Genomic DNA, 23122 nt, shown 5'->3' with positions numbered 1-23122 from the left:
CATTTATCTCTCAGAAAGCCAACACTGCCACCAGGAATCCCAGGGCTGGAAGAGGCCCATGTGAAACCTGGGCCAATCTTGGGCTCACACATTGTTTCCAAGGAAACAGATGGTCGTTTCAGTAAATGAACATGAGAAACAGATTTGTAATTGTAGACATGAGTTTAATTACTAGATTAGGAGATGGATAGATGTGTTAAACAGTTGAAAACAAGATCAATAAAGATAGACATAGGTACTCAGACTAGTTTAGGTTTAGATATTCAGTATACTGGACTATTTTAACATTGAAAATAAAACCTTTTGCCACAAAAATCAAAACGTTTTAAGACTGGTTTCCAAAATTCTCCAAATTTCCTTTAAAACATGATTTTAACTTTTTAAATGCCACTTTCTTTAGCCTACACCTAATATGCAAAATACTAAAACTTCACTTTAGAATTTAGTTTATGTATTAGAATACCCTAAATTGTCAAGATATTCCCCTAAGCCATAACACCCTACCTATCTTCTATCTTTCCTTTATATTGTGTGTCTCTCACGTTGTCATTCTTATCTATCTGTAGAGGGGCCAAGTGGCTCAGCAAGGAAGCACATATGAGGCCCTGTGTATGATCCCCATCACCCCCAAAAGAGAAAAAGACAGCCTGAAGAAGAAAAGATTAAAGACCTACAAATTCTTCCTCACTCCTGTTATAGTGCAGCAGCTTCTCATCTATCCCATAGTAGTCTATCAGCTGAGTGAGGCTTAGTTTCTTGTCTTCAGACACAGCCGCCTGCAGATCATACAGCAACAACTGGCTGCAGTTTCTCCACTTCTTTATTAACAACTGCAACTCACACAGGTCATTCTGAAACAGAAAAAAGTCAACAGTGAGATGGTCCTGCACTTGAACTTACATCATTTATGTTGCTAAATTAGTTATTGTCTAGGTTTAAAGGTTAATACCCCCAGGCACTTTCAGGTAGGATAAAAGTAACATGGTTACAAAAAGAATGTCACTGGCTGGATAGATTGCTCAGTGGTTATGAGCACATACTGCTCTTCCAGAGGACCCAAGTTCAAGTCCCAGCTATCATGTCAGGTGGCTCACAAGTGCCCATAATGCCAGCTCCTGGGGGTACAATGCCTCTGGTGTCTGTGAGCACGTGCACTCTCATGCCCACACACAGATACATACATACAACATAAATATAAAAATCTTTAAAAAATACATAAAGAATGTCACTCAACTTAGTTCTACGGCTAAAAATAGTTCTGTGGCTATTCTGTCTATTCCAAACTCTGGGCCAAGCTTAACCTCAGGAAAAATCAAATTATTAAATAGGAGAAAACTGTGTGAAGAAACAGTAATAAAGTTTTTGTTTTGTTTTGATTGAGGGGGAGGGGCAGTGGTCTTTCTGAGACAGGATTTCCCTGTAGCCCCGGCTGGCCTGGAACTCACTAAACTCACTATACAGATCAGGCTGGATTTGATCTCACAGAGATTCACCTGCCTCTGCCTCCTGAGTGCTGGGATTAAAGGTATGTGCCACCCAGCAGTAATAGAGGTTTTTATTACATGTTCTTTGTATTACAACTATACTTTTAAAATATGACATTATGTTGTATACCTTTCAAGTTTTTCTCGGAACCTCAAGCTGCTCTTAAAAATGAAAACACTCACCAGATTTTTCAACATTTAGTATCTCATAAGTCATATTTAGAAAAGTCCTAAAAATTCAAGACAGCAAATAACATGCAATTCTATCATTTATTCCACATTTCTGGGGAAGAATGAGCTATTATATAGGCAAGAATTATCCAGGTAACAGAAGTTATCTCCTTCTAAGTACCCAAGTTCTATTAAATTCAACCTATGTAGGTTGAGAGCTAAAATCTTATGTTTTCTCAAAATGCCTAAAACAATTTCTTTGGGGGAGATACAAGATTCATTAACAAACTTTCTACCACTACCATATTTTTAGTGATCTATTTTCAGTTTTCCTTACTGTCACTGTCCCTTCTGATTCCAGTATATGTACTTCTAACACTTTATACTTCTAATCTTGCTACTGGCTAGAAATTAGAGCCAAAAGCTTCAACTGCCTACTGAACAAAGCTCAGGCTTTTAAAGAGTTTTACCTCATGCTGACAGGCCCCATCTACCTCGCTCTAAATCGGTGACTTGTATTTCAGTTAAAGGTGTTGGAAGCTAGGTTTCTGGTTACTTGTCTTCTTATCTAAAATAATTTCCAAATTTTGAAATTATTTTGCTACAATTTATGTAAAAATTATTCAGTGGATCTGAAATTCTTCTCACCTTCGATCTATACATTTTGGCTAGTTTTAGCCTCCGAAGAAGATTTTCCTTCTCTTGAACCTGCTTCATCAATTTTGCTTTTTCTTCCTTTAATCTTAGTTCAGTATTCTCATTCACCAAATCACTTTGGGAAGCACTGGATGACCCAGGATCGAGTGACTTAGAGTCACGTGTATTTACATTCTTCGAGTTATTTTTCAAACGCGCATTTTTTTCAGATTCAACACCCTTCTCTTTCACACTTCCTTGGAATTCTGAGCAGTCTTCCTCTATGGAAGATGCTCCTGTTTCTGGAAAGATCAGATCATCGTCGTCATTCTCTACTTTAAGTCGTTTCACCACGCTACAAAAAGAATGAAATGAAGACCTTGTTTTCTTTAATCTTTCTATAAGTGTTAAACCCACAAGCTGAAAAAAAGCACAAAACATTAAAAATGTTAAGAAACATTGTTGAAGTAGGTTCCTCTATTGGAAATACAGACTTTACATTTCTATGGTATGTACCACTGGATGGCTTTCTTTCTCCACAAATCTAAAGTAAGCATCATAAAATGTCTTAATTTCCAAAGCTCAATTAGTTTTACTTTAGCAAGGTTAACAGCCTTTTAAAATAGTGCTAGGAATCAGAGCCCAGTAATCAGAGCACAGCAGTTAGCATGTGCTCCTGACCACTTCTAATGCTTCAGTATTATAAACAAAGGAAAAGGCCCACTGACACCAAAGCCTTCAGTAAGGATAATACTGTACAGATTCAGATTCCCTCAGTATGGAGAGTCTCAACCTGATACAAAATGAAATGGGATTCAAAAAGAAAATCTGGTTAAGATGGGAAGGACAGGGGATTACATACTAGCATTCCAATCTACTTAAAACCACCACTGCCAGTATACTCTGAAACAGAATGGAACCACTAAAGAACCAAAATTTTCATACATGTTTTTCTGAACTACTTGTATGGAAGGATGATAGACTCCCAGAAGTCTGAGGTAAGTCAGGTAGAACCTCCGATGATTCCGAGGTGTGAGGAGAATCAGGTAGAACCTCTGCTGACTCGGAGGTCTGAGGAGAGTCAGGTAGAACCTCTGTTGACTCTGAGGTCTGAGGAGAGTCGGGTAGAACCTCCTCTGACTCCGAGGTCTGAGAAGTGGCAGGTTTGACCTCCGCTGACTCCGATGTCTGGGAAATGGCAGGTTTAACCTCCACTGACTCGGAGGTCTGAGGAGAGTCAGTTAGAACCTCTGCTGACTCCGAGGTCTGAGGAGGCTCAGGTTTAACTTCCCCTGACTCTGAGGTCTGGGAAGTGGCAGGTACAATCTCTGCTGATTCTGATGGGCTTTCCATCTTGGTAGTTAAATCTTTATTTGCTTCTAAAAAAGATAAAGTATAGATGGTTATCAAATTAAACCTCAACACAGCCCTCAATTTTATCAAATTCTCAATGTATAAAGCATCAAAAAGTGCCATTTCCTCTGATTATATTTGGCTCATTCTAATTCCCTTCCCAGATTTTCCTTTCCTTTCCACACAGGGATATCAGGGTTTGGGTTTTTATTTTCTCCACAACAAATTAAGCGCTAGCATCTCTTTCAAAATATTTCCAAAAATTTGCACTTTGGGAAGGGGGAGGGATAACTTTACTCAAGAAACTTTTTACGGGAGTTGGAGAGACGGCTCACCCGTTAAGAGCACTGGCTGCTCTTGCAGAGGACCCGGATTCAGTTCCTAGCACCCACATGGCAGTTATGAACCGTATCTAACTCCGGTTCCAAGGGAACCCTACACCCTGTTCTGACCTCCGTGGGCACATGGATGCACTTACACAAATGCAGGCAATACACTTTGACACATTTTTTTTTTTTTTTTCTTTTTGAGACAGGGTCTCCCGTAGCCCCAGCTGGCCTGGAACTATGTGGACCAGGCTGGCCTCTGTCTCCCAAGTGCTGGGATTAAAGGCGTGCGTCACCACGCCTGGCATAAGATGTTTTTTAAGAGAACTTTATTTCGTTATCACTTCCTAATAAATGCAACACAGCCGACATCTTGACTCGGAAACCCCGATCAGACCCATTTAGTATCTCGAATGCGAAAATCTTTGTAACTAGAACTAGCTCCGCCCCAGGCCCGAGGCCTTACAAAGGCCAGGGGATAAATGTGCGCAGTTCTGATTTAAAAGCGGACACAGGGAGAGACAGGACGGATGCTATTTCTCCCCAAAAGGGCATCGACTTAACGGGTACAAGGAGAGGGCGGGGCTTCCCCGCCAACCCTCGACAACAAAGCCCACTAGGCCCCGCCGGGAGCCCAGGGCCAGACCGACTCCCCACGAGGAAGAGACCTCGTCTCCCCGACTCCACAGAGCCCCCGAAGCCTTCCTCTCAGAAGCCCCCTCGCCCGCAGACGCCGTACCTCGGTCAGCCATCACCACAGCCGAGACAAACAGCTCGCAGCTGTAGCGGTAAACAGACCGCGCCCCAGAGGTGTGGCCACGCGAGAGGCGGAGCCACGTGCGATTGGCCAGATTGGCCATCGAGAAAGGATGAGCTTTCGCCGGGGCCTGACTGCGCACGCGCAGAGCCTCCAACCTCCACAAGGAGGCGGGGCGGGGCCAAACGGAAGGTGGTCGCAACTCGTGATTGGCAGGATTAGCGACTGTGCGTGCGCTTAATTGCGGCGGGACTGCGCGAGCGCGGCCGTTGGCCTCCAGGTGGCGTAGGGGAAGGGCGAGCCTGCGCTTCCCAGCGGTTGTGGATTCGGAGGGCGGTACTTCCGTCTGGCTCCCCGCCTATCTGTTTCTCAGCCAATCGCGTTCCCTTGACGCCTCACTCTGTGACGACTGAGAGCGCCTACCCCCGCGCTGCCCTGGCTCTGCTCTCCGCGTCCATCACTGAGAAGCGTTTCCTCAGTCGTGGCGCGGCCGGAAGCCACGCGGCGGGCGGTGGGCGGCTGGCGGCGTATTCCGTTTACACCCTGTAGTGTCCATGGAGGAGCGGCCTGTAGGGAAGCGGACATGTTGCGAATTTTAATGCGACTGAGATCATCTCCAGCCATGCTATCTCATCCTTCCATCTTGTTCTGTGTCCACCCCAGCTTAGCTTCACTTTTCTTTATAGTCATGTCTGAGATACCTAAGGAAATGTGTTATGGCGCAGTTTGGGAAGCAGAGCCATCAGGACGACTGGGTTGGGACAGAATTCAGATGTTTGAGACAAGGTCCTGGCGGGACCTTGGGAGGCAAACGGCCCCCAAACTCCTCCGCTTCCGGTGCTGGGATGATCTGTTGCTGTGCAACAGCCGAGTGCATTAGCTTGGGTGGAGCTCCGGGTTTAGGGTAAGGCAGTAGAATATGTTGTGAGTCACTTGGTACTGGTAATACTCAGTCTTACCGAATGGCTATTTTAAATGTCACAAATTTCTCCCAGCCAACATCCGATAATGGTGGCTTAGAAGTCACTATAAGTAGAGTCCTAAGCAGTCAGGTAGAAATGCAGAACCGCAAGAAAGTGAATGCAGTGATTAGATTCACAAATACTGCAGTCAGTTTTTACTTACTTTGGAATATAGTGTCTCCCTCCGTTTCCTCGTCTGTAAAGTGAGGATAATATCTACTTTCTAGAGGTAGAAATTATTCACGGAAGGCAACTAGAATAATGCCAGCTATCTAAGAAACTTTCAGTAATTTTTATATTCAAACATGTTCGTCATTCCCTAATTGATTTAAAGGAATGTACCACAAGCTTTTAACTCTCTTCCCCAAAGCACAGTTTTTTTAAATGATCACTATAATTCCACACAACTTAAGCCATATATATTCCACCCCTAAATTTCTAAATAGCTGTTCATTTTGTATTTGTATGAGTGTTTTGCCTACATTTAAGTGAATCATGTATATGCAGTCCCCAAAGAGACCAGAAGAGGGCATCAGATCCCCTAGAATGGAGTTACAGCTACTGTGCTGGGAACCAAACCCTGGTCCTTTGTAAGAGCAGCCAGAGCTCTTAACCTCCAAGCCATCTCTCCAGCCCCTCCACCCCTCCACCCCTTTTTTACCCCCTTAATGTAGCCCTGACTGGCCTGGAACTCGCTCTGTAGACCTGGCTGGCCTCAAACAGTGATTTCCATCTTTGCCTCTCAAGTACTGTTATTAAAGACTTGTGCCACCACACCTGGCAAATCCTAAATTTTTAAATAAAATTATCTAAACCTTAAGGAATTTTCAACATCAACAGCAGAATTCCTGATTTTATGATACAGATGTTCACCATTTCCCAGAGCATAGCCTTATCTCCTGGCATGAGTTAATCTCACTGAAAAAAATAATTTCTCTTGACACTTGAGGCACAATGCAGACTCTGCATATTCTTTTATACCTTGAGGCATAAAGGTGAGTTTTTATGAGTCCCTAAAATCAGCTGCCCCCAAATTCTTTTATCGTTACAGCCTAAGCTTAGAGTTGTGTTTTTGCTGGTTATGTAAAGGAAAACAATATCTTGCCATGCAAGTGTTCAGACTTGTTTTTATGTGAAACTGGAATATTAAAATGAGATTGGCCAAACCTTCAAAGGACCTGTGAACAAGTACTCAGAAAAACCTGTTATTTCAGAAATGTGCATTTATTGGCCCTTATCTCTGACTTCTGTGCATTGTTAGGAGTCAGTGATCTTCCCATATATGTTTGTATTTTACTTACTGTCATTGCATATAATTCTCAATTTAGTTTAAAAGAGCTGGAATATAGATCGCCCCTATAGAGCTGGGACAAAGCTTAGTGGGCAAGATGCTTACCTAGCACTTGAAAACCAGCCCTGAAAAAAATTAAAAAGAGAGAACCCTTATAGTTTCCATGTATCTTTAGATGAAGCCTATGAAACAGTTCCATGTAGCCCCAGCTGGCCTAGAATTCACTATGTAGACCAGGCTGGCCTTGAATTCACAGAGATCCACCTGCCTTTGCCTCCCCAGTGCTTGGGTTAAAGACACATACTACCAGGCTGGGCTAATATTTCCATGTCCTTAGTGACCTGAGATCTCTACATACAAAGAGTTTGGTGTTTCTCATACAGGATGCTTGTATGTTTCATATGAAACTTTTCAAGCTGTGAAAAATGCTGCCTGGTGAACCAGAGAACAAAACTCCTTAACCTGCCATGGAGAACAATAGTAGGACTGTTCTAGGATTCAGTGAGAATAGTAATTAATTTCAACCTAAGTCAGGCTTTCTCTGTGTTTTTAAATTTCCTCAATACCCAAGGCTACAGGGTGGCCCTTTTATTATTCATCAGGGAGTGATAAAATGTGTCTTCCGTTCTTGTCTATGATTACTGTTTATGGGATGATGACTTAGACCTAAAAATCTTTGAGATTATTTCCGTCTCCCTGTAGCTCTGGCTGTCCTGGAACTATGTAGACCAGGCTGGCCTTGAACTCACAGAGATCCACCTGCCTCTGCCTCCCGAGTGCTGGGATTAAAGGCGTGTACCACCACACCCGGCTTATTTTTTAAGAGCAGGAAAACAATAGTGTCTAGTCTTTGTCCTCCCTTTCCCTTTCACGCCTTTCTTTCTCTCCACAGCAAAAACAGAGATATTTTTTAAAAACAACTTTCTTTTCAGTAGGTTTTTTTTTATTTTACCCTTTCAGCTTAAGCATTATTTTTTTTAAATCTTTAACTCAGAATGACCTAAATTCTATTTCATAAACTTTTCTATATTTGTAAAAAAAAAATGTGTCTCATGGCTAGGCATGGTGGTGCACACCTTTAATCCTAGTAGTCTGGAGACAGAGGCAGGCAGACCTCCTGGACAGAGGTCACCCTGGTTTATCTCCAGGCCAACTGTGACCACAGAGAGACCCTGTCTCAAACAAAGCAAAACAAAATTTGTCTCATGCAGAAGTTAAGAAGTCTCTAAAGATTTTTTCCCCCTTAATATATAAACTCTTTCAAAATCAGGATTAAAATCTATTTGGGTAGAGAACTGTGCAAAATCCACACAGTTAAATTGCTCTGTAGCACAAGAGAAAAAATTAGTGAATTTAATATTATGACATTTTCTTGTATGAAAATGAAAAATAACTTCCAAAAACTCTTCTGTAGGGCCTGGAGAGATGGATCAGCAGTTTAGAGCACTGGCTGCTCTTCCAGAGGATCTGGGTTCAATTTCCAGCACCCATATGGCAGCTAACAACCTCCAGTTCAGGGGAATCTTGGGCTTTCTCCTGACCTCCGTGAACATTGCATGACATGGATGCACTTACATACATGCAGGCAATACCCTCATACACATAAAATAAAAATAAAATATTAAAAAAACTCTTCTCTAGATTTCTCTTGCCAGTGGCTTCTTATAGACCTATCCGTGGCATAAAGATAGTCTGCTGCTCTGTCATTTCACAAATTTCATTTTGAGAATACTTAACTGTGTTTCAAGTTCTTTCTCTGGTACTTAAAGATCTCATTGGGAATTCTAATATGTAATACTAATCAATAGTTAGAGATTGTCAGAGACCTCTGTGGGCAATTATTTACTATTCTTCAGCAAAATTAAGCATGAAGGATTTTTATTTTTAACCCCAGGATGAAAGAGCTCGTAGTCGTCAGGAATCCCTAAGAGTTTGCCTCACTGAGTTGGGTGGGTACTTAAAATGTGGAGATAGGGGAAGGCCAATAATATTGTGATAAAACCTATCACAAGGCAACAGGAAAGGTTATCTGATAACTAAGGTTCAGAACAATGCACTGAACAAAACCCAGAAGAGCTCCCTTCAGTGAAGTACTTATGCTTTTATTCTGCCAGATCTGGAATTTTTGTAGGTCAATTAGAGACTTAGAGAAGCCAAAGTATCCATGATTCACTGCTATTACTGGGTGTGTTCCCTCAGAGAAGAATAGAGTGATTCAGGTGAGATTAATAATGGTGAGCAAGGAGATAGGCAATGTGGGGGTGGAGGAAGGGGGATTGTAGCAGAGGAGCTGGTTTGTGAACAGAGAATAAAAGCATTGCTCGGGGTTATATCTTTCTCCAATCCTTTAGTAACTCAGAAATGTCCTTGAATTCATTTGGTGAAAAAAAGGCATTAGATGTCAGCAAATCCTTGAGCAACAGAACTTGTAATCATCTTTAACTACCTTGAAGTTTGAGAGATAACAACCCCCATGATAATTTCACAGTATTGAAATATGTTTGAAGTGCCCGTACACGTCAATTCAGTATTCTACCCTCGCCTTTCATTACTGTTTCAGTCCTGAGGGTATAAAATATGTTTTTCTTGGTGACTCTTTTAGTGGAAAGAGAAAAGTTCTCTAACATTGCCAGGAAAATAGGAGTTAAAAGCATTCTACCTTAGGATAGTACGATCATTTGGCTTCTCTTCCACCCCTTGGTAAGCTTTGATGATAAATGTAGTACTGGATCAAATACATGAATTTAACCTAACCAGAAATGTTGTGACCTAATTCAGGATCTGAGCTTTAGATTGAAACTTGATCTCTTTCCTGCCACTTCGCCAATCGGGAGAAAACACCAAATCTCCACTACAAAGATAACATAAAATGTCTTACATTTATACCCTCGTGTTAAACCTGCTAAATGCGAAACTCCTGACCAGGAGATCTCAGTCCCCGGTACAGACCAGTGCAGCGGCATAATCCAACATGCAGAGGTGTCTTGAGCAGTCACCGTTTCATTGTTCTCCTTTCTATTTTCCAGGAATCTCCCCATTACCCTCGTTTCCAAGTCATACCACTTATCAGTGGCATCATCACCCAGCTCTTTGACTCTGTTACGCTTTTGTTATTACCAGTGGATAATGAGTTTAATGATGATGCTGGCAGCCCTCAACTGGTAAGCTAATCACTAATTTTTGATAAAAAAAATATATAGGACATTGATAGTATTATCCACAAAAAAAGCATAGTTCTCACCTCACAGGAAATGAGTTTATTCTGGAGGCAAATATGAGTTGACCATGGCCTAGTAATACAGATTCAGGATGCCCCCAAATACTATGTTCAATTCTAATTGATGAGCTTCTTTTCAGGCACTTCGGTTAATAGCATTTTGGAAAGGAAGCTTAGACTATGACTGTTTGCCCTCACATAGTCCTCCAAGACTTTCCCAGCTGTTTAGATTCGGTTAGCACAAATTAAGAAAGATAACGCTTTTCCTTTAATAATGTAAACCTTTAATGCAAAGTCTTCTTAGCTCTGCTTCTTGTGGGAAGTTTCTCTTCCAGCTATTACTGTACCATCTATCAAGTATCCACATCAACTCACTACCTCTAAGTGAAATTTCCTTTTCTTAAGGGCACTTTCAGCTCTTTTAAAATCAAGAGATGGGCCACTGAAAGAACTCTTTTCTTATCCTCTACCCTCAGAAACTTGGGCCTAGGTTTCATGTTCTCCTAGGACTTATGAATCTACTCCCTCCCATGAATGCTGGATATTGAAAATGTAACCTCTGTGTTTCCAAAGGTCTGTTGGGAGTAGAATTCATTCCAAGTGCACGGATACCACCCACCAACAGAGATGGACTTCTTGGACTTATGGAATATTGTCACTTAGCAATCAACATCCCAGGATACTGAGGAATATAAATTTGTGTTTTGGAGGATATGCAGCTAATCACGTCCACTTTTTTGTTAAACAGATTCCTATGAAACTGCAAGTTATAAGCTACACGTGAGTTGAAAAAATAAAGGCCAGGCTTACTATGGGTTGGCATTGTCTGAAATGCCTACTCTGGGCCATTGAAATAAAATTTTTGAACCTGTATGTACAAGTTTGGGATTTTGTAAAGCTGCCAGCTCTGCAGTACAGCAATAGTTAGCATAAACCTTGTGCAGTTAAGCTGCCCTGAAAGGAATGAGTTTGAATCTTTGGCAAGATGATTCTCTTAAGAAGAGAAAGAGAAAAGGGATGAGGAAGAAGGGGAAAAGAAGACGAATATCATCACTTCATATTTTTCCTTAGAGCTATTTTCCACAGGTTTTGAAGAGATGTCAAGTTGACTTTGTCTCGCCCCAATAATTGTCTATGAGGACAATTTCTTTCCGAGCAAATCAGTGAGTCCATTTTACTAAATACCATCTTACTGCCCATAATCACAATCTTCCCTTCTTCAGAATAAAGTCCCTAAAACAAATTCAAGGAAGACAATTCTTTCCAGAAAAAGAAATAGGGATAGCAAACAGAATAAGTCAGGACCTGAAGTGACTTGATTTTGATGAGTGAAAAATGACATGTTATTACACGCTCAAAAAAGATGAGAGTATTTAGGAAGCTGAAATTAAGCATTTGCATACTAATTAGCAGCTCTCAAAGCAAGCCACGCAAAACCCATCTCCTTCCTATCAATAATTGCTCAAGCTGAGATATAGGAAGCATCCCAGGACCACAGTATCCTAACTGAAGTCATTCCTCGGTCATGTACAAACATTTTCTGCCAAAAATTGCATGACAAAAGAAGTGGGGGAGGGAATGGAGAGGGAGGGAGGGAGGGAAAGGAACTGTTTCTCCATGTTTCTTGTCCTGGAGCAGAACAACTCAGGTCCTAAAACGTTTTTCATAACAAATTACTGACTCCAACACTTGTTTACTCCATACAATGAATTATTCTGCAGCTTCAAACAGGATTTTGCAGTATAAGCAACAGACCAAACACCAGAAATCCTGGGTGCATTTATTTGGGACTAAATTCTGGGAAAGTCATGGCTTCTAATAAGAAACACATTATGTTCTTAGGGTCTTTTGATGTGATTGAATAAAAAGGATTCTGTAATATCCTGCTATTAATAATATAAGCAGGTACTACAGATACTATGTGTACTTTCTTAGGAGTGGTGAGATATAATAATCAGATTCAACCTGATTACACCTTGTAAGTTTGATAAACCATGTTTATAATAGGGAAAATTTTGAATAGGTAAGGCTGTAAACCCACAGACCTTACTTCTCTTGAGTTTTCTTTTGCACTCCAGACAGACCTAATCTTTGTTGATGTTGTTCCTCTGTGCAGTGAAATTGGGATAAAATGAGTTGTGGTCACAAACAGGGAAGGTGAGGTTGCTTAAATCTGTCCTAAATATGAGATAATAATGGGTTGTCAGTTTAAATTGAAGAATGTGGAAATCTTTGGAGATTTTGTTCGAATACAAGTTTTGGTGGATACAAATGATACTTGCTAATGTTTACTACTTTTTTTCCTCTCTTATTACATCATTCCAGTGGCAGTATGGCTACAGCATGGAATGGGGAAGAAGCCACGACTGGGAGGATCTGAGCTCTTGTCTGACTGTTCACATCCTCAAGCAGGCATAGGAAAGAGAGAAAGAAATTCTAGAAATGGCAAGTTGCTATCAACTCTCAAAGCTTGCCACCACTGACTCAACAAGATGCTGTCTTGAAATCTCCTCCACCAAAGAAATTAGTTCATTACATTTTAATTTAGCCTCAGGCAAGTTCTTAGGCCATGCACAAACCAGATTCTTTACCCAACTATCCCAATTGCTCTTTAAGTCCTTGTTTCCATCTCCCTCTGGGACATCTTGAGCCAGGCCTCAATAGTCCATGCTTCTACTAGGATGGCCCATTAAGCGATGTTTTCAGCATTCAACTGCTTTTATAGTCCAAACTTTCAGGTGCTTCCATAATCCTCTGCAAAACAACATGGTCAGGGTCATCACAGCAATAGCCCACCCTCCGAACCACCTTCTGAATTAGTTACTTTTCTGCTGTGATAAACTACTATGACTGTCTTTGCCTCACCACTCCTGGGATTACTGGACCACACTGCCACTCGGGAATTTTTATGTAAATGTTAGGGACCCAAACTCAGATCCCTCCTGATTACACAATCAGCACTTTACAAACTGAGCCATTTCCCAAGTCCTGGATGTTTTAGGTTCGAATAATATTTCAGTATTTATAAATAATGCTTTCATAGTCATAGTTACTTTTCTGCTGTGATTAAACTACCAAGACCAAGGCAACTTACAGAAGGAAGAGTTTATTTGGCCTATGGTTCCAGAGGGTAAGAGTCTATCATGGCAGGTGAGGTACTACAGGAGGCAGCCAGGGCAGAAAGCTGAGTGCTCATGTCTTCAAGCAGGCACAGGAAACAGAGAGAGAAACTTGAAATGGGATGTGGCTATGAACTCTTAAAGCTCTCTGCTAGTGATGCACTTCTTCCAGAAAGGCCACAACTCCTAAAGGTTCTGTGACCCTCCCCAAACAGTGCCACCAACGGGGGACTGACTGTTTAAATACTTAGAGGCTATAGGGGACATTCTCATTCAAACTAGCACACTGACTGAAGACTGACTAACATGTTTACAGAGCATCATGGATTGGGATTTTTCATTCTTGTTGGGTCATGAAGAAGGAAACACACTGTAGGGAATTAAAAGAATGGGTATTGGGCCAGACATACTAATACAAACCTATAATGCCATCAGGAGGCTGAAGCAGGAAGCTCAGGAGTTCAAGACCTAGGAGTTCAAGGCTAGCCTTGACAATAAAGAAAAAAAATTATCCTAAGGATTTATAAATGTGTGGTTGGATCATTTTCCTGCTAGTATCATTGCTCCTGGTTCATATTGTTATGGTGAAAACAAATGTTAGAGTTAAACGGACTGCTAGGGTTAAAATGGTGAGGTCAGGAATACTAGGGATGAGAAACCAGGACTTCAACCTTGTACTGTTTTGATACAGAAACTTGTACTGTTTCGATACAGAAACTTGTATTTGTGTTCAAGATAGACCAGCTGATCAAATGAGAGGAAGGACACAACTCTAGTAAAATGTGACAAAAGCAGTCTTGGTCTTGGCAAATTCTGTAGGCATCCACTATAAGCTGCCCCTGAGGAACATACCCAAGGCACTGTTGCCCTTTCACATATCCTTCTTATGTATATAATTGTAAGAGAATAAGTTGTTGGGTACAGGTGACATCTAAAAAGATCCTTCCAGGAAAGGAGCACCACAGTTTACCCTGTAGACCAGGAGCTGGATATGAGATAACTAACAAAAACTCCAGTTACATCTTGGTAGCTATGTCTCTTGGTGGTCAGAATGCCCCTTTATGGTTAAACATCCTTGAAGCTGCAGTTAAGTTCTTCTCACTATATCATAAACCAAGACGCCAGGGCATTCGCCCTCACTAACAAAGGGTCTGCATCTTCATTATGGGGATGCATGTCATAATATCACATTTCAGTTTTGACACTACTCCCCTTTTGTGGAGATCATGGAAGATCAAAGGAAGATGCAGTCTACCATGATTTGGAACAGAAAAAATATTACCTTACCTCATGAATATACTACCCATCTCATACTTTAAAATTCATAACATAGAACCCCCTCTGCTGCTCCATACCCTAGGAACATCTACCCCAATCTCTCTTTGGAGTACTGTGCTTGGTTTTACTAAATAAACTGCTGCTTTGCTAAATATACTTCTGCTTAAACTGCCCTTGTCTTTTTTTTTTTTTTTTTTTTTGGTCTTTTTGAGACAAGGTCTCCCTGTAGTTCCAGCTGGCCTGGAACTCACTATGTAGACCAGGCTGGCCTGAAACTCACAGAGATCCGCCTGCTTCTGCCTCCCAAGTGCTGGGATTAAAGGCATGCACTACCACGCCAGGCTTGCCCTTGTGTTTTGACTGAATTTATATGCAAGAAGACAAGGACCAAGAGACCTCACACACACACACAGCATGGTCTGATTTGTCAGCACCCACTGTCTGATGCTTTGGAGATGGGGTTTTGAAGACAACCTAGAGAAGATTTTGTTAGGATGTCCATGGAATGCCCAGTTTTTCTCCTAACCCCTCTTACCTTATGTCGTCTTCCCCTCAGCCCAAACTCTGCTGCTACTGGGAGACCATTGTGCACTGGCCCCCATCACAGATAGTTGGGGCGAGGAGAGAGACTGATGGGGTGAGAGGGGCCTCAGGCAGTGGCAGGTATGGTAGTAAAGACTGTGTCAATGGACAGCTCGTTTATTATGGCAGAAGCAGAGGTTTATATAGGAAGGTTTCATGGGCAAAGAGGTGGGGTTGGTTTTCTGGCAGATAGAAAGGTAGGGGGAGGGAGAGGGCTTCTAAGGCTACATGGCCTTTGTCCTGTCCTCCAGTCACATGATCTATAAGAGACCCAGTTAGGATTAAAGAATTAGAGACCTAATAGTTTTGCTTGGGGGTTGTTGGGTAAGAGACAGTGTATCTAGAATGGAGTGGGCCAGTTTCCTGCTGTCCTCACTAGGAGGTCTCCATTCTGGCCATGCTCTACATTCCAGGAACTCCTGACTTACCCCAACAACCTTAAAGGATTATTTCGCTACAGAAGTAGACTTAAACAGAATTTTGGTTGCTGCATACTTGCATTATTTGTGCTATATCTTACATAAGGTGTAAACAATGTGTGGCCTTACTGCACACAAGAGCATCCCAAAGAGTGGAAGCAACAAGAAATGGAAACTCCAGGGGAGGTGTGTCCTGCTCAGCCTGTGTGCTTCATCAGTCATCAAGAAGAGAGAATGGGCCGTTCACAGCTAGCCACTGAACAGAGAGCCACTCAGACTTTGGAAAAGTGATTAATTCTTGACTCACCCTCCTCTCATAAATTCTCTGAGGCTCAGAGTAACCTGGCTATTTCTTTTTCATGATAATAATGCAAATCTAGAACATTTCCGGTCTCTGACAAGCACCAATCTGTGAAATAGCCTTGGGCAATGCCCTCATCTCCTGATAGAACATTGTGCTACTTCTTTGATATTTATCCTTTCATGCTGCCCATGCTTACCTATAGATATGGAAGAAAAGGAATAGAGGATCTCGTTATTCAGACATAGAAAGGCTTAAAGAGCATGGCATGAGTTTGGGAACCCATGTCCAGCTTTTCTGGGTGGTTTCACCCTGCTGAGCACCTGGATGAATATAACAGTTTAAGATAAGCTTCAGTTTTCCTTCACATTGAAAGAGCTATCCTAATTATATATTTAGCTCATTTTAAAAAATTTTTTGTTTTGATTGCTGGTTTTATTGCTATAAAGTGAATATAATATGCTAACAAAATTTAAGAATAGCACTCCTATCTTCAAATTATGATGGATTTGTAAGAAATACTTGATGGTTATTAGCTTTACTTTGTGTGTGCATGTGTTTGTGTGTGTGTGTGTGTGTGTGTGTGTGTGTGTGTGTGTACCACATGTGCGCAGTGCCTGTGAAGGCCAGAAGAGGGTGTTTGATCCCCTGGAACTGGAGTTGCAGGCAATTGTGAGCTAACTGATATGGTTGCTAGGGATCAAACCAGGGTCTTCTACAAGTACAGCCAAGTTTGATCCCCTGGAACTGGAGTTGCAGGCAGTTGTGAGCTAACTGATATGGTTGCTAGGAATCAAACCAGGGTCTTCTACAAGTACAGCCAGTGCTCTTAACTACAGAGTCATCCCTCAAAACTCCTAGCTTTACTTTTAAAAGCAAGGAAAATTAAAAACTGTCTTGGAAAAATTTCCTATTTTTCATCACAGCTACTAACCCCTGCTAGTGCTAAAAATGCCATAAACAGACCCTTAAGCTCACAGAATCTTATCTTGCACTCTATCAACTTTGTACTTAAAGAGTCAAATTTTTAATTTTTTTTTTTTTTTTTTTTTTTTTTGAGACAGGGTTTCCCTGTAACCCCAGCCGGCCTGGAACTCACTATGCAAACCAGGCTGGCCTTGAACTCACAGAGATTCACCTTCCTGTGCCTCCTGAGTGCTGGGATTAAAGGTGTGCACCACCACTCGCAGCTACTTTTTCTAAACTTTTAAATAAACTAACCAAATCTCAAAAGGTATAAAAAAGAATGAGTGAACTAAGTTTATTACGGAGTGCAAAACTGGTTTAGTCTTACATAATCCGTATCACATATTTACAGAATAAAAAATTAAAAACTTACATGGTCATTCAAATAGATGATTAACGTGTTGTAAAAATGGCCCAGCAAGTAAAGTACTTGCTGGGAAAACCTGAGTTCAGGTCCCCTGGATGCACATAGTAAGCAGGGTCTGGGGCAGGTGAGATGGTTCAGCTGGTAAAAGCACTTGCTGCCTGATGATGCAAGCCTCATGACCTGGGTTTGACCAGTTTAGCTGAAATGGTACTATCTAGCTCAGTGAGAGACCCTGACTCAAAAGAATAAGGTGGACAGAGAGGAAGACTCCAAGGTTGACCTCTGGCTTCCACACACACATGCACGGGGGAGCATAGCCTCCCCCTCTGCTGGGATTTAATATTCATTCATGCTTTTATAAAAGAAAAAGTAGAGTCTGGGAATATAGCTCAGCTGGTAAAGTGCTTGCTCTGCAAGCATGAGGACCTTAGCTCAGACCCCCAACAGTGATTCATGCCTAAAACCTCAGCATTGGGGGCAGGGTGGGGTAGAGACAGGAGGATCCTGAACTGGCTGGCCAAGCAGTCCAGCCAAATCCATGAGAGGCCCTGTTGGAAAAAATAAGATGGAGGACAGCTAAGCAAGAGACTTAACATCATGACCTCTGACTTCCACAGGCACACACATGGACCTATAACACACATGCACACACCTACACAAATATGTACATACAACATGCACATATATATGTACTTCCCCCCAAAAGGAAAATCAAAGCCAGACATATGTCTGTAATTCCAGTACTTTGGAATCTGGGGTAGAAAGATGGTGAGTTGGAAAGTCAGACAACTTTGACACACTGCCTCAAAAACCACACAAAAAAAATTAGGAGTGTGTTTGCAGCTCCATGGCAGAGCATTTTCCCAGAATGTAAAAGGCCCTGGGTTTCATCCCCAGCACTGCACAAAAGAAGAGGAAACTAACAGTTAAAATGACTTCTTCATCTGATAAAGGTTCTAATTTTAAAACTCATGATGAATATGATGGTGAACTGTTAAAATTTTTTCCCTTAAAAATTGAGAATAGGAGCTGGAGAGATGTCTCAGTTCTTAAGAGCTTTTGCAGAGGACTCAGGTTTCAGGGACAATAACAACCCCTGGAGTGGTTGTAACTCTAGTTCCAGGGGATCCAATGCCCTCTTCTAGCCTCCTCGGCCCTTATACAACATGGGTGCACTTAAATACATGCAGGCAAAACATAAGCATAATTTTTTTTTCTAATTGAGAATAATCCCCAGCACTCCCCCCAAAATCATTAAAATTCAAAATAATAAGAATGCTCGCTGCCCTCACTTCTCTTCATGCTTGTAATGAGGGCCCCAGAGAGTGTGATCAGGCAAGAAAAAAATATGTCTAAGGACTGGAAAGAAAAAATAGAGCTCCACATTTGTAGAAGACATGAATGAGAATACAAAAATCAAGAAGAGGGCTGGCAAGATGACTCAGCAGTTAAGAGCACTGGCTGCTCTTGCAGAGGATCCGGGTTTAGTTCCAGCACCCACGTGGTGGCTAACAACCATCTGTAACTTAAGTTCCAGGGAATACGATGTCCACTTCTCACCTCCGAGAGCACTGCATGACATGGGTGCACTTAGGTGCATGCAGGCAATACACTCATACACATAAAATAAAATAAAATAAAATAAAATAAAATAAAATTAATAAATCAAAAAGAACTTTTCAACAAATTATTCAACATAAGCAAGTTTGCTACATAAAAAGTCAATATATAGATGGATATGATGGCACATCCCTTTAATCTCAGTACTTGGGAGGCAGAGGTGGGTAGATCTACATCAAGATTGAGGCCAGCCTGGTCTACATAGCGAGTTCCAGTCTAGCTAGCATAAAGGGAGACCATGTCTCAAAAAACAACAAAAAATAAATGTAGTAAAAAAAAAATCCATTAAGCTTGTAATAGAAAATGAAATTTCAATGGATATTATTTCAAATAATACATTAACTACTAGCCAGGTATAGTGGCATAAACCTGTAGTCCCAATTACTCAAGTGGCTAAGGCAAATAGATCACTTGAGCCCAGAAGCTGGAGTTCAACCAGGGCAACATATAGTCAAAGAAAACTAAAGAACATATAAACTATATGTTGTAAAGCAAATATATAAACTATAAACATTAAGACATATAAACTATATGTTTATAAAAACCTATGAACTATAAAATACATAAAACTATAAAACATTATTCCAAACCCTAGACTTTTGTAAGTGCAAGCGTAGAAAGAGGTCATGAATTAAAAGACTCTATATGTTAAAGATGTTAATTTCCCTCAAGTAAGTATAAGGATTTTGTGCAATTTCAGTATAAAAAAGTTCTTAGCAGATACAAGCATGTTTGTGCATGTATGTGTGTAATTGTAACTGACAAGCTGGTTCTGAATTTTAACTGGAAATACAAAGACCCAATAACTGCCCAGATACATTGAAGAATAACAAAGGGCAATAATTTGTCCCACTGGATAACTTGATATCTGGACAGCATGGAGCAAGGACAGTAAGTAAACAGTGGAAAATGAGGCTGGAAACGTATTCATGCATATAGAGAGACTTCATTTATGAAAATGGTGGCACTGCAAAGAATTGGGGTAAATTATCTTTTTTGTTTTTTTCAGTGCAAGGAATTGAACCCAAGATCATGTGTAGTAGGCAAGCACTCTACCACTGAGCTACATCCAGGGCCAAGATTTTTTTTTTAATAACAGTAATAGACCAATTGGATAGTCATATGGGAAAAACGAAACATCACCATTTTCTCACAACACACACTATCATCATCATCATCATCATTATCATCATCCCAAGAGAGTTTAGAGGCAAATGTGAACAGGTTGTTGGAGGTCATTGTTTTAAATGATAATTTAGAAGATTTAGAAAAGAAAATATATTCATGACCTTAGGAAATAGATTCCTTAACATAAACTGGTTACTAAAGAAAATTGGGTAGACTATATTAAAATTAATTCTGTTTATTGAGCTGGGCATGGTGGTGCATGCCTCCCAGCACTCGGGAGGCAGAGGCAGGCAGATCTCTGTGAGTTTAAGGCCAGCCTGGTCTACATAGTGAGTTCCAGACCAATTGGGGCTTCAGGAAGACCCTGTCTCAAAATGACGCCCCCCCCAAATTAATTCTGTTTATCAAAGGCATTTAATGAAGTCAAAATGGATGCCACAAACTAGGAGATGGTATTTACAATATATAACTGATAAAGGGAATGAATAAGGAAAAGACAATCAATTTAAATTGTCAAAAGATTTGAATAGGTACTTTATAAAAAGAGTATTTAATACCAATAGACATGAAAAAATAGGAAGCCTCAGTAATCAGGGAAATTTTAATGAAAACCACAATGAGATACCACCACACACCTACCTGAAGGGCAAAAATCTGAATGACTGACCATCTACACTTCTATGTAGTGTAGATGTAGAGCAACTAGACAACTTATACTTTGTTGGTAGTAATGGAAACTGGTACAATAACCATGAAAAACCTGGTGTCATTTACTAAAGTTAAATGTACATGCGTCCAACAGCAATTTTGTGTACACTTTCCACAAAAGACACACACTAGAGTGTTTGTAGTTGCATTTTTCATAATAGTCAAAGTCTTGAAGAGTTCAGATACTATCCACACAGAATAAATAAATTTAACATATTTACACAATGGGAAACTAATGAAAATAATTTACATGAGACTCAGTGGACGGTTTTCATTAGTACAGTGTAGAATAAAAGATGTCAGACACCCAAAAAATTAGACACTGCATGACGTATTAATTTCAAAAACAGACAAAACTATGATGTTTGAAGTTCCTGGTTAAGTGGGGTTTCTGAGGCGTAGGCAATGTTTTGGTGCTTCCTGTAAGTGGTAGTTGCATGGGTGTACTCGCTTTGTGATCATTCAAAGAGCTGTATATTGATAGTTTGTGTATCTTTTTGTATGTATACTATTCTTCTATGTAAAAAAATGCAAATTGTTTTGAGTTGTACTCCTGTTTTTGAATTCAGCAGTTTTGAGCCAGCACCAAGCTTTTATGCAAATTATAAGTTAGTTACAGACTTTATACATTGAAATACTTTTCCTTTTTAAAATTAATAGACTTCAATTTTTCAAGTACTTTTAGGTTTACATAAGAATAGAGTAGGAAAAACAATTTTCATAAATGTCCTTCCCTCTTTTATCCTTACAGCATATTTGTTATAGTTGCTGAGGAATACTGATACTTTATTATCCATTAAAGTCCATAGTTTAAGGCTAGAGAGATGGCTCAGCGGTTAAGAGCACTAGATGGTCTTACAGAGGACCTGGGTTTGGTTCCCAGCACCCACATGGCAGCTAACAACCATCCTTAGCTCCAGCTCCAGGGAACCCAGTGCCCTCTTCTGACCTCCAGGAGCACTGTACAACACCGGTGCACTTACATACATGCCCAAAATAAACTCTTCTTTTATTTATTTTTTTTTTTTTGTCTTTTTGAGGTCGGGTCTCCCTGTAGCCCCAGCTGACCTGGAACTCACTATGTAGACCAGGCTGGCCTTGAACTCACAGAGATCTGCCTCCCGAGTGCTGGGACTAAAGGCATGTGCCACCATGCCCAGCCAAGAAATACACTCTTACACATAAAATTTAAAAATAATAATAAGCTAAAATATTTAAAAGTCCATAGTTTACACTAGGACTTACTGATTATGTTAATGATATTTAAATGTTCAATAAATATGAAAATAGAAAAATTCATTAATAATCAGAAAATTCTAATTAAAACCATAATGAGATACCAACACATAGCCACCAAAAGGGCAAAAATGAGATTGACCATATCATAATTAGTGTGGCTAATACAGAACAGAGCAACTGGAACTGTTATATCCTGCTAGTGGAAATGGAAATTGGTACATTACGGTAGAAAAAATGCAGTATTGTTATAGTCTATGGATTTCTGTAGATGTATAGTGATAGGTATCCACCACTAGAGTTGAATGGTAGTTTTAAATTGGTGTTGGTTTCTTAGCTTCATACAATTTATGTACTAATTATTCTATTTCATTACTGATTGGTTTTATCTTCTAACTACAGCTGTTTCCTAGAGAGGCTGCAAATTTCTTTTTATGTCATTAGCCAATGACATAAGTGAAGTAACATGAAAATAAAAATTTAAGGTCAAGTAATTGGGCAGAAGATAGTGGTTCCTAGGCCTAAAATTCCAGAGGTAGCCTACCTCCCACCTGTCTTTGCTAGTCAACGGTATGTCAACATTCTAGAGAAAGAGTCTACTGCAATGTTTGAAGGAAGACTGGCTGTGCCCATTCTGCCTGCAGCCGCCACATAGAGGCTGTCTGAGTCATGCTCTGAATCAGCACAAGACTAGAACAAGAATGTGCCAGTTCCTGCTCCTGGCTCAGTCATTTCAAAAAGCTCAGCACACCTTCCCACACAAACACTGACTGCACTCAACCCAGCTCTCCACTCTGCATTCCTCAAAGTGGCATCTCAGAAATGACTAACACGCTGACAGGAAAGGCAGACAGCTGTTCTCTCCTACCTGAAAAGTGAAGCAGGTAGAGGTGGCATCTGGTAAATGCTCAGGACTAAGGGGAAAATTCCAAGACTATATTTTGGTCTTTAGAGTAAATTTCATTGGACATGTCATTCTGAACACTGGAAAAGAGATTAACTCGCTTTTAAATTATTGACTAGAATCAATATAAAGGGAGTGTTGATAACATGTTAGGAGAAAAAACTGATATGCTCAAACCTATTTAAAACAACCCATCACATAAAAACTCAAGAAAAGAATGATGAAATGCAAGTCAAGAATAATATAAAAATCAGCCTAGATGCTGAAGATTCAGCTCAGCGTTAGGATACCTGCCTA

At 40.6% G+C, this 23122-nt stretch overlaps 1 protein-coding gene across 1 annotated transcript; it reads right to left on the bottom strand.

Annotated features, from left to right (window-relative positions):
- Positions 1–143: 143 nt before the first annotated feature.
- On the bottom strand, positions 144–5046 carry Sfr1 (SWI5 dependent homologous recombination repair protein 1). The gene is made up of 4 exons (XM_008845702.2): positions 4710–5046; positions 3237–3670; positions 2304–2711; positions 144–851 (listed from the first exon to the last, which is right to left on the bottom strand). Exons 1-4 carry the CDS (start codon positions 4828–4830, stop codon positions 663–665), a joined length of 1152 nt encoding a protein of 383 aa, XP_008843924.2. The 5' UTR covers positions 4831–5046; the 3' UTR covers positions 144–662.
- Positions 5047–23122: the final 18076 nt, after the last annotated feature.

The sequence above is a fragment of the Nannospalax galili genome, unplaced genomic scaffold (assembly GCF_000622305.1).
Source record: "Nannospalax galili isolate Female #2095 unplaced genomic scaffold, S.galili_v1.0 scaffold161, whole genome shotgun sequence".
Lineage (NCBI taxonomy): Eukaryota > Metazoa > Chordata > Mammalia > Rodentia > Spalacidae > Nannospalax > Nannospalax galili.
The sequence above is the reverse complement of the archived record's forward strand: the minus strand, read 5'-3'. Positions and strand labels throughout refer to the sequence as shown.